Source organism: Psammomys obesus, unplaced genomic scaffold, assembly GCF_907164565.1.
Source record: "Psammomys obesus unplaced genomic scaffold, mPsaObe1.curated_primary_1811, whole genome shotgun sequence".
Classification (NCBI taxonomy): Eukaryota; Metazoa; Chordata; class Mammalia; order Rodentia; family Muridae; genus Psammomys; species Psammomys obesus.
In genome coordinates, this window is record NW_026586463.1 from 2,000,289 (window position 1) to 2,012,178 (window position 11,890).

Consider the following 11,890-nt stretch of genomic DNA (forward strand, 5'->3'; position numbering starts at 1 on the left):
GTGCAGACTCCTGTCTCCCTTCTCACAAGGAGAGACACTAGAACCTAGCAGAGTGGACCAAACCCCTTCTGGCCAGCGGACAGCCTCTCAGCCTCTCAGAGGGCTGCACAACTGATCTGTGTTTGTCAGGAAATGCATGTGGCCAGCCTTGGGGCAGGGTTCTCAGTTATTTTGGGTCAAGATGGTTGTTATGCAAAAAGAACTTCCTTTTTTTTTTCTCCTTTTGCAGCAAAGGTTCACAAACGCTGAACAGCTCACAGCATTTCTGTTCTAAGATCAGCCTTCTGAGCCCCTCACTGCCTGCCAAATTGCCAGGCCTATTAGAGTGCGATTACATTGCTTGGCTCTGAGCATTAGATAATCCTGCCCAGCTGGGCTTGCTCTGGACCCGGGATGGCCCCACACATCAGCTGCTTCTTTTTAGTGGCATTCTTTTCAACTGGCTGTCAAGTCATCACCTCCTCAGGTCAGAGGTGCATTGAGGTGAGTCCAAACTATTTGTCTCTACCCAGCTGACCCTCGCTGAGAATTTTGAGATACGGCATACAGACTCATCTGAGCCGTGGCTTTCGGTCTCTGCTGTCCTGAAGAGGGCAATGGGAGCTATCAGTAGGGTTTGGGTGCAAAGAGCAGGCCTCCTCAATCCTGACGCCTGAGCCATTGGTATACATCCCCACACAGCACTCCGGCTTCTTGGCTATCATGGCGAAGACTAGTAGAGGCAGACCCATGCCCATCTTCAGAACACCTAAAGGATCATTCTGAATGAGACTGGTTTCCTCCTCCAGGTGAACACCCTTCCACCTGTGGGACTAACCTAAAGGAGGAAACCTGAGAACCAAGCCAACTCAAACCTTCCATTTAAAACTGCAACAGTATTTGTCAACTTGTAAGAAGTTGTGGAGAGAATGGAGAAAGAGAATGGCCTCCGTCTTTTGTCATCTTAAAATGGTTCAACCTCCCTCCCACTGCCCTTGACTCTGGCAAAGTGACCAATCCCACGGGGGCCTGCTTGACAAAGGGTGAAGTCAAAAAAGACTGTAAGCCTTGGCAGGCTTGGTAAGTCACTTTCCTACTTATATAAGCCAGGGATAGCTAGGAGCAAAATGAAATGAGACCATGGTTAGAAGTTAGACCAATGATCCAAAAGCAGGGCAAAGACTTCCCAGACAAGGGTATGAAGCAAACCCAAAGCTGAAACAGGAATAAAGAATGGAACAGAAACAAAACAGAAGCCTCTTGTCTATGTATTTGGGTGGACTCAGGATGCTCTCAGACCGGTCGGAGATGGGATACCCAGGAAAAATTAAGGCAGGAATAGTGTATTAATTTTCTCAGGCTTCCAGAAGCAGAGCTGAGAAGTGAGGGAACTTATTGTCTTGTCATTTCTAGAGGCTGGAAATGCAGGATCGAGGTAGTGGCGACATTGTTTTCCTCTGCGGACATTCTTCTTGGCTTGTAGATGGCTTTGTTCTTGTGCATCTCCAGTGTATCATCCCCATGCTTAACTTTGTCTCATTTTCTCTGATTAAGACATTAGTTGTGCTTGCTTAGGACCTACCTAGAGTTCCTCATCTTATTGTAATCATATAGTGAAAGGCCTTGTCTCAACTTATATTCACACGAGGCACGAGGTCCTAGAAGTGACAGCTTCAACATTAGAAGTTCATGGTTGGGATAATGGGATACACTCCACCTATAAAGAAAACAAAGGAGGAAAGGGCCTTCATCAGACCCAGCTTCATTCACCTCATCCAAGTTGGGAGGTCAATTTCATACATTGTGTAGATGGCATAAGGGGATCAGGATGGGGACATCACCTCCTCAGTGACCAAGAATGAATGCCGAATGCTGGGCACCTGCTGACATCATACCCAGGTGGGATAGTCCTCCCATTGCTTCAGAGTTCCACAAAACAAGGCAATTTGCTCTGTTCTACACTTCACAGTCCAGCTTTCAAATGCTTGCACCTATGGGAAGGTTGCATAGCCCTTCTGAGACCACAAAAGGTCCAGGAAGGGCCAGCTCTGCCAGGGAATTTCCAACAGAGCTAGTGAAACGTCTTAACCAGCCATGGAGGTCACCCAGTTAGTGGTTGCCACTTCCCTTTTATACATGGCCTCTGGTTTACCAGAGGGAAGAGGAATGAGGCAAAAAGAGAGAAACTGTGTCGTAGGCCTTCAGTATTGTACCTTTCTGGCCATGGAAGTGGGGGTCGGTGTCCCAGGTCCTCAAAGGCCCTGTGTTTCAATGAAGACTTTCCTTTCAGATAGACAGGTGGGAGTGAAATCCTCTAATACAACAGATAGTCCCCACCTCTACCCTGTGGCTTCCCCCTAATGCAGGATTTCTCCTAAACAGTCTGTAACCTATTTCATTAACATTAGATCTCGATTTTTCTCTTCTCCCTTCTCTCATTTTTCTTTCTAAGCAGAGGAATTCTAAGGCTGTTTAATGCACGAATGTGATGGGAACACGTTTCTGAAGGTTCCAGCCCTCCAGGGCACAGGCAAGTGGGAGAGTGCCGGATTCATTAAGAGAAACTGTGTTTCCGGTTTGCATGCGTGGTCCTCTCCTACAGCCAAATCAGCCTGGCTCTACCCAGCCTCCTTGCTTTCTCTTCTTCTTCACCCCACTCCAAGCATAACTAGGCACATGCTTTCTATCTGGTGCTATGACTCACCATCATGAGCTCATCTTGCCTAGCATGATAAGGTTTCTGCTTTTGTTTTTGCCTCTTTTCAGCTTATGAAGCTTTTGTTGAAGCAAAACACAAATGCAGAAAGCTGGGAAATCCTTAAATAGGCAGTTAATCGCGTTTTCACTAATGAACACATCCAGGTACAGCTCAAGACACAGAAAGGACTCAATGCCCCAGAAGCCCTCAGGCTTCCTCCCAGGTTCCAGCATCGTGCTTGCTTTTGTGCCTTTTGGAAAAATAACTTTGTACGCTCGGGACCATGGTGTAGAGACTGTTGTGTGCCTTTTGCTTGACTGTAATTGCTGACACTTTCTGATGACGTGCACAACAGTCATTTGCTGAGTCCCACAGTTGTGTGACACTCTTGGGTTGAAGACCCCACTACAGTTTATGTGTTTCTCTACTATTCATAAAAAACTGCATCGTTTATAAGTTTTTGGAAGTTCAATAGGATGCCGGTTTAGGACTTCCTTGATTATGTCTTTCTTTAAGTAAACGGATATACAAATTTATATCACATGAGCACCTGAGTAGATATATTTGCTCAGTGTGTGTGTGTGTGTGTGTGTGTGTGTGTGGTACACATTGCCATCATTACTAACTAACATTCATTGTCCGTGCCTGTGACTTTCGATTGCTCCAGAATCTCGTTAACCTTTGTTATTAAATGTGAGCCATTCTGACGGTAGGGAAGTAGTATTTCGTTAGGATTCAGTCTTTATTTCTCTGGATTATTACATTGACTACATAGTCACAGTAGTTTGCACACTTCACTCAGCTCTTCTCGCTGAGAGCCAAAGCCAGTGCCAGTCTCGTGGTAGACAGGCATTGTGCCACTAATGGACTGCCCAGCCTTCCACAACCATGTTTGTGTCTGCAAAATGTCTCTTCATGTAGTCCCAGCCCTCTACAACCATGTGAGTGTCTAAGAAATGCGGAAGCCTTTTGCCCATTTTCCCCTGGGTTGTCTTGATTTGTAAGGGCTCCCTTTCATCTGACAGCCAATATGTTCTTCTGCTCTGAGGCTTCCCTTTCAACTTTTCTAAATGTATCTTTTGCCAACTGGAAGTCCTTAATATTGTAACTCAATTTAACATTTTTTTTTTTTGCTTTAATTTTCAGTACATTTCTGTCCAGTTTAAGAAATCTTTGCCTACCCCAAGGCTATGATGATATTACCCCACGGTTTCTTCTGGAAGATTTATTGTTTCACATTCCTAAGTTGCACAGCTCAAGGACTAGATATGTATGTGTGTTGGGCAGAAGTCAGGATTAACATTTTAATAAATGTTTTGGTTAAAAAAGTTCCAACCTCCACACAAATTCTGAGAAAATTGTAATAAAAACTCATGAACACTCCACTGAGAATCTTCTGTTGCTAAATGCCCCATGTTATGAGTATAACAAAATCACAGCCATGACTAGGCCTTGAGAGACTAGCAAGTATGCTTCCTTGCTGGAATCCAGGGCTCTGTAATTGTTCCTGTTAAAATGTTTCTAAAACACTCTGGAATAGCTCCTTGGGACTGTAGGCATACGTCCCCCACCCCCATTTCAAATAGACTCATCTTGGCCACTCTGTCCACGCAGAACCAGAGTGAGGCAAAGTCCTTCTGTTTCTAGGAATGGGGTGGGCTTTACTTAGCAGTGCTGTCTTTTGAAGAACTGCAAGTTGACAGACGCACAAAAGTTTCCCGGGAGCCTTAGACGGTTGGGTGGTGAGATGATTGCCTAAGCGGACACTCCTCCTGCTCAGGGCTATAAAGCCCCTTGCACCGCTCCTTCTCACAGCCCACCTGCAGGCTGAGCTGATTGTTCCCCATTGCTGGGGAAGAGAGAGGCCCAGGCAACATAGTGGCCTGAGCTTAGATTTGAAGGCAAGCAGGCTGACTCTGTGGAACAGTGGTTGTGGACCTTCCTAATGCTGCGACCTGTTAACACAGCATGGTGGTGACCTCCCAGGCATTGGGTTGTTTTCTTTGCGACTTCATAACTGTAATCTTGCTCCCGTTATGAATCACAACGTAAATATCTGAGATGCAGGAGATCTGGTATGTGACCCCCATGAAAAGGTTGTTCAAACTTGCTCAGGGGTTCTCAACCCACAGGTGGAGAGCCACTGCTATAGAGACCCTGAAAACAAAGCAGGTTTAAATGAAACGTCCTTCACCTGGAGGAGTCAGCTTGACAGCACAATTTTAGGGATCTGCCTTCCTGGGGTGTTTTGTTTCATTTGTTGTTTTGTTTTCAGAGAGTCTTCTTTGCTCTGGAATTTAGCTTACCAGTCAAATTGCTCCTTTGGTACAAGGTGTGATTAAAGGGAGGGGTGGAGCACCAGTGTGTCCAAAGCCTCATGCAAGCATGTGTCAAGCGTAATAGATGTCTGAGGAGGTGGGAATAAGCATCCCAGTGAAATTCAAAGGTTTCCAAAATAGAAAAATGTCTCAAGGCTTATAAGGAGAGAAAATGCAGAGGGATGGGAGGGATTCAGGTACAGCAGAGACCAAATAACATCCTGATTAAAAAAAAAAAAAAAAAAAAAATGCAAAGCAATATCCTGAGGGCTAGGCGATTACAAAGACAAAGGCTGTGCTCAGGAGCCCCGCTCCTGGTAAAAGAGGCCCAGCTCTAAGCCCACACCCACGCTGAAGACAAAGTGGCTGGCGCAGCTCCCAGCGGGCTGTGGGTGCTAAACAAATGTATCTCGACACAGAGCAGGGTGTGTGCTGTTACATCCATCTGAATGGCCTTGCCCCAGCTCCACTGGCCCAGAAATTCACATTAAGAAGCTTCTGGCACCTGCTGGTCCTTCTGTCCTTCCCTGGACTTTTCCACAAGACTCTCTACCTTTTGTCCAGTGTTTGGTTGTGAGTCTCAGCAGCTGTTTCCATCCATTGCTGGGTGGAGCCTCTCAGACGATAGCTATGCTAGGCTCCTGTCTGTGAGCAAAGCAGAGTATCATTAGTAGTGTCAAGGGATTGGCTCTCTCCCATGGGGTGAGTCTCAGATTGAGCCAGGCATTGGCTGGACAGTCCCTCAATTTCTGCTTTATTTTTATCCCTGCACATTTTGTAGGCAGGGTACATTTTGGGTTGAAGTTTTTGTGGGTGTGTTGGTGTTCCTCTCCCTCCACTAGGAGTCCTGTCTAGTTAGAGGGTGGCCTCTTGTCTCCATGACCCCTGCTACTAGGAGTTTCAGAGTCACCCCTGTAACCTCCCAGAAGCCTACCCTGTCTTTGGTCTCCAGCATGTCCAGAGATGCCCCCACCCACTCTCCCCAGGTCTGATCACCACCCTCATTTCTCTCTGTGTTCCCTCTCCTACCTTGTTCCCTCTCTTCAACTATTTCTATTTCCCTTTCTGAGAGAAATTTAAGCATCTTCCCTTGGGTCCTCCTTATTACTTATTTTCTTTGGGCCTGTGAGTTGTATTTTGTTTATCCTGTGCTACATGGTTAACAGAGCCAACTAACCAGGGCCCAGAGGGCCTTGCGGAGACTGAAGCACCAACCAAGGACCATGCATGGAATGGATTTAGGCCCTCTACACAGATGTAGCTGATGGGCAACTTGGTCTTTATGTGGGTTTCCTAGTAAGGGGAGCAGAGGAAGGTGGGAACTATGATCAAGATGTAAAATGAATTAATTAATTAATAAAAAATTATTTTAAAAAATGATGAGCCCTTTCTGCAGTACACCCAGACAAGGAGAAAGAATGAAAAAGCAACTTTGGGAACTGCACATCTCCAGGAGGAATATCAGATGGAGCTCAGAGAGCTGTGGCATAGGAGATGTATTCCTGGGGAAAAAAAATCCCAAAGCGTATGGTCCTGCCAGTGATTGAGCTACTTCTTGCTTTTCTGAATCCTGCTTATTCAGTCTCTGAAACATGAGCATTCCTCTGTTCTATGACCCCGTGGTGTGCTATTAGAACTCACGCAAAGCTTTGACCCTAGTCACCATGGCCAGAAAGACACAAGCTCTGTATTGTAGAGCTTCTACCAAAATGCAACTTCTACTTGAATCCAAGACCAGGAAACAGATACACCCACAATAAGATGTTCTGGCACACATGAGCCTACATTTGTTTTCTTTCTTTCAAAAAATTATCAGTATTTTAAGAGTCTGAGAAATTGTCTCAGACTAGAGAAGTCTGTGGAAATTTGACAACAAATGCAAGGAAGATATCATTCTCAATGGGAAAACCAGAATATTACCTTGGAGGACAGCATGTAAGAACTGGAAAAATTATGGATTGTTACATAGCAATTCGAATCAATACTGAATATTCTAAACTTGAAAATGGTAGTGATTGTGTGACCTTGTTCTTGAGGAGGTATAAACTGAGTGTCTGTAACTTACAAAACCTTACACTCCAAAGGAACCAATTAGCATGATTGTGTGTTTGCATGTTCATACTTCTAGCCTTAAAAAATGCAAAACTTTGACCCATAATTTACCCTGCCTACAAGATGTGCAGGGATAAAAATAGAGCAGAGACTGAGGGAATGAGTATCCAACCAATGCCTAGCCCAACCTGAGTTCCACCCCACGGGAGAGAGCCAACTCCTAAACACTATTAATAATACTCTGCTATGCTTACAGACAGGAGCCTACCATAGCTGTCCTCTGAGAGGCGTCACCCAGCAGGGTATCAAAACAGATACTGAGACTCATAGCCAAACACCAGGCAGAGCTCTGGGAGTCTTGTGGAAGAGTATGGGGAAGGATAGAAGGACTCAGAAGGGACAGGAGCTCCACAAGAAGACCGACAGAACCAGCTAACCAGGGCCCAGTGTACCTCCGTCTACTGAAGTAGCACCAAGGACCATTCATAGACTGGACCTAGGCCCCCTACACAGACGTAGCTATGGGCAGCTCAGTCTTTAAATGGGTTCCCTAGTAAGGAGATTGGGGGATGTCTCTGACAGGCCTGCTTTTCGATTACTTCTTCCTGTCAGGGCTGCCTTGCCAGGCCACAGGAGAAGAGGCTGTGTTCAGTCCAGATGCGACCTGATATGCTGGGGTGGGTTGGTGAGAGGGTTCTCCTTTTAAAAGGATTAGGGGAGGGGGAATAAAGGGAAGAGGGACTGGGGTGTGACCAGAAGACGAGGAGGGAGAGGGCTGCAATCAGGATGTAAAGTGAATTAAAACTTTATATTTAAAAAAAAAATACAACCAACTGAAATGTTGTTAACCCTAATAACAATTTTTACTGTAAAACTCAGACTGTAAAAGCTGTAGGGTGTGTGTAGAGGCCAACACCTGTTTGGTTTGAAGTTCTAACTCTTGTCATCACCTTTTCTCCTAAAAATCAAGGGAAGCAGGATCATTGCTATTTCCATCTCCATGGAGATTTGTAAGACAGGCTTTGTGGGCTTTCTTCTTGGCTCTGTCAGGCCTTGACTCTCCTTTTTTTGCTGAGGTGAAACAGCTATTTCACTGCCTGCCTTTCCTCCTTGAGGAACTCCTTTGGTCCCTGGCTCAGCAGAGTTCCTGTAGCCTCTACCTTCTGAATCCTGTTAGTGCAGTAAAGAGCTTAGAAATCCCAGGAGAGGCTGACACAGGAAATAATTTCAGTGTCCTGAGCATGTATACTTAGGAGGAGGAAATCATTAGCCTTAGACCTTTTGCTGCAGCACTATAATAGAACTGGGCAGATTGGAGGATTCCTCTTCTTCCACATGTATGTGATATTCCAATGGGGACCAGTAAAGAAAAATGTAGCCTCCAAGCTAACCGGAACCATAGTAACCTTGAGCCCAGAGCTGTCCACACGAATTCTCTCTGGGTGAGCCACATGCTTTTCCCCACCAGCCGGCTAACTCTAAGTTTTAAATGCAAAGTGTGCATTTCAAGGACATTATGTGGATGGATTTGTGACAGTGCCTAGAGGACTTTGGGTCTATAAAAATGGAGAATAAATTACAAGGAAATATAAATATGGCATTTTCTTCAGCGACATTTATAATAAACCTCAGCACAGAAGGAAAACGGTGATTTCCTGTAGGTGAGCATGCTTAGTGGTGCTAGAAAAAAGTGTGCCGCCGAGCAGGAAACGGAGTTAAGCAAAAAGTGATTAAAATGATGACATCTCAAGAGCAAAGGAAGGTGCGTGCACTTCTGTTTCTGGCTAGGGCCATTGGTTTGTGGTCAGCAATAGGACGGCAGGTGAACTAGAGAGTGAGGGTGTAGGCCCCTCCAGTGCAGGTGTGTGGTAAGGAAAGAGCGGGGGATGGGTGGTTATGAGTTCACCTAGGATGTGAGATGATCTGAGGGCTGGTGGTCCCACTCACCTTCCTGTACCCCCAATGGTACTTTTCTTACCTAGGAGCCTCCCTAGTCAGGCTGCATATCATCAAAACTTCCTACCTACCTCAGCTCTGTGGACTCCTGATGAATATCTTCCCATTTCTATTTAGTTCAAGATACACATCTTAGACTACGGATTTAGGGGGCATTCCCTATCAGATTTCAGGATCTTCAATTATGTTGGACACAGGATGGACCCAATGATCCACAGTCTGATAGCCACAGCCAGCAGATCCAAAAAGGGGAAATCATTCACATTTCATGGTTGAAACACCAAATATCTATGCTACTTGGTTTCCTTTTTAACATCGTGTTAAAGTTTGTTATAAAAATACTTACAAGAGCTTCAAAATATCCATCACTCATCATTCCAGGACCATCAGCACCTGTCTGTGAATGTACCTACCCATTTCCCTCTCCTACCCTCCTTTTCTGATTATTTGTTTGTTGAGACCAGGTCTTACACCATCTTAGAGTGGCTTAGAATGCACAAAACTACTCTTGTCTCAGCATCCCAAGTACTAGGATTATAGAAGAATCTCTCCCTCCCTTCTTCTTCCTCATACCCCCTCTACACCCCTCTCTCTACGTTTTTGCCACCAGAGTATGTTAAAGCAAATTTCAAACATCATTTTCTCTCTAGCTATTTTAATTTGCATCTCAAAAGACTAAGACCATCTCTTTTATATAATCACATCAGCCACTAACGTTAAGAAATTCATTCTTGTCAGGCATGGTGGTGAACACCTTTAATCCCAGCAGAGGAATAAAGGAGACAGAGACAGGCGGATCTCTTTGAGGCCAGCCTGGTCTACAGAGCAAGTCCAGGACCTCCAAGGGTACACAGAGAAACCCTGTCTCCCAAAACAAAGAAACAAACAAAAAAAAAAGAAAGAAAGAAAAAGGAATTCATTCTTTTCTCTCTCACTCTTTTTAGAAAAATTCACTAACTTCTCAACATCATCAAAGCCTGTCTTTCAGAGTTCTCTGATGATTTATAAAATATCTCTTTCTAACATTTAAAAAAAAAATCTAAACAAGGGTTAGTCTATTATTTACTTGTCTAAGAAATTTTATATATCTTTATCTTTTAAAATGACTTTTAAACAGTTATTTTCTGTGCATTCATGAGCATGTGCATGTTAGGCCCAGGGAGAGCCTAACTGCTAGAGCGGCAACTGAGGGAAACTCAGAAACGGATCAATACAAAAGCAAGAGGTTTATTCAGACCATTGCGTGATGGGGCCACCTTACAAGTCAGCACGAAACACCAGCTGGGAGCAAAAGCCTTGGGTTTTTAAAGGAAAAAGCATGGGGTTGCAAGCTTCTCAGTACAGAATTGGTTCATTTCAGGCACCCAAGTCCCCAGACCTCTAAAGGATATCTGATCTTTAAGTTACACCGGGGATGTCTTAGGATGTGCAGATTCGGTCTTAGTTGGGGAGGGGGTGACCATCACATCCTGTGACTTCTCGGAAAAGCAGAGTGAAGAGCTATCTGGGTGAGGGAGTTGTGACCTTCGGGACCGGTAGCCAGGAAACCCTCTCCTGCCAGTTTGGACAGTACTTTACAATAGGGAGGAGACCTTGGGAACAATCTTTTGTAACAGGGAGAAGACCTTGGGCGCACTGTTTGGCCTACTTTAAACTTTTTTTACAGCAGGGTGTGTCTTGTCCCAATTCCTCTGCTTCTTCTGTCTGCGTCCTTCTGCTTTCTGGAAAGGTGCTGAGAGAACTTAGTTTACCATGGGGTATAAAATTCATATAAAGAGACCTGTAAGGTTATCTTGTCCCTGTCATTCATGCTATGGCATACGTGTGGAGTCAACTCTCAAGAGTTGGTTCCTTCTTTCTATCTTGTGAGTTCCGAGGCAGGCTTGGTGGCAAAAGCCCTTAACCACTGATTCCTGTCACTAGCCTCTTCTTCATCTCTCTCTTTTTAAAATTTTTTTTATTTTTTTAAATTTTTATTTTATTTTATTTTTAATTATACTTTATTTACTTTGTATCCCCCCTCTAGTTCCCTCCCTCCTCCCCTCCCAATACCTCCCTTCCCCTTTTCCATGCATGCCCCTCCCCAAGTCCACTGGTAGGGGAGGTCTTCCTTACCTTCCTTCTGATCCTAGTCTGTTAGGTCTCATCAGGAGTGGGTGCATTGTCTTCCTCTGTGGCCTGGTAAGGCTGCTCCCTGCTCAAGGGGAGGTGATCAAAGAACAGGCCAATCTTGTACAACCACTCTGGAAATCAATCTGGCGCTTTCTCAGACAACTAGGAATAGCACTTCCTCAAGATCCAGCTATACCACTCCTAGGCATATATCTTCTTTATCTCTTAACAAACATTTTCTCCCCTCTTCCTCCTCCTCTTCCTCTGTCCTCTACTTTCCCCAGTTACTATATAGAAAGTCTTATTTTCTGATTTTCTGTATTTGGCTGACTGCTAGTTTATGATTTTTTAACTTAACTATGCTGTGTCACTCACTTATAGACATGGAGCTAGGCCTAGAGTCTTGACTAGATTCAAATTTATTCATTCATTCGGTAGCTTGTTTTGGGCAAGAATATTTCTGCAGGGTTCCTCTATGGAGGACCACATTTTACTCATCTAGATTCATACCAATAACAGTATGGCTGTTAACAACGTTTTTCTCTTTTGGTACTGAGGGTTGAACCCAGGTTTGTGTATGCTAGAAAGTGTCCTTGTTATCCAAGTGTAGTACCATATACCTGTAATCCCAGCACTCAGGGAGGCAGAATTTGAGGACAGCTTGGTCTACAAAGCAACAAAGCAAGTCCAGGACAGCCAAGACTGCACAGAGTAACTCTGTCTCAGAGGGAGGAGGAGGAAGAAGAAGAAGAAGAAGAAGAAGAAGAAGAAGAAG

At 44.7% G+C, this 11,890-nt stretch overlaps 1 protein-coding gene across 1 annotated transcript in view; it reads left to right on the forward strand.

Moving 5' to 3' along the window:
* The first annotated feature begins 324 nt into the window (after positions 1 to 324).
* Positions 325 to 11,890, forward strand: part of Cd180 (CD180 molecule) — a 16,861-nt gene continuing 5,295 nt past the window's right edge. The window contains exon 1 of the mRNA XM_055601927.1: positions 325 to 483. Coding sequence (XP_055457902.1) covers positions 394 to 483 — 90 coding nt within the window. The 5' untranslated portion in view covers positions 325 to 393. The remainder of the gene's footprint in view (positions 484 to 11,890) is intronic.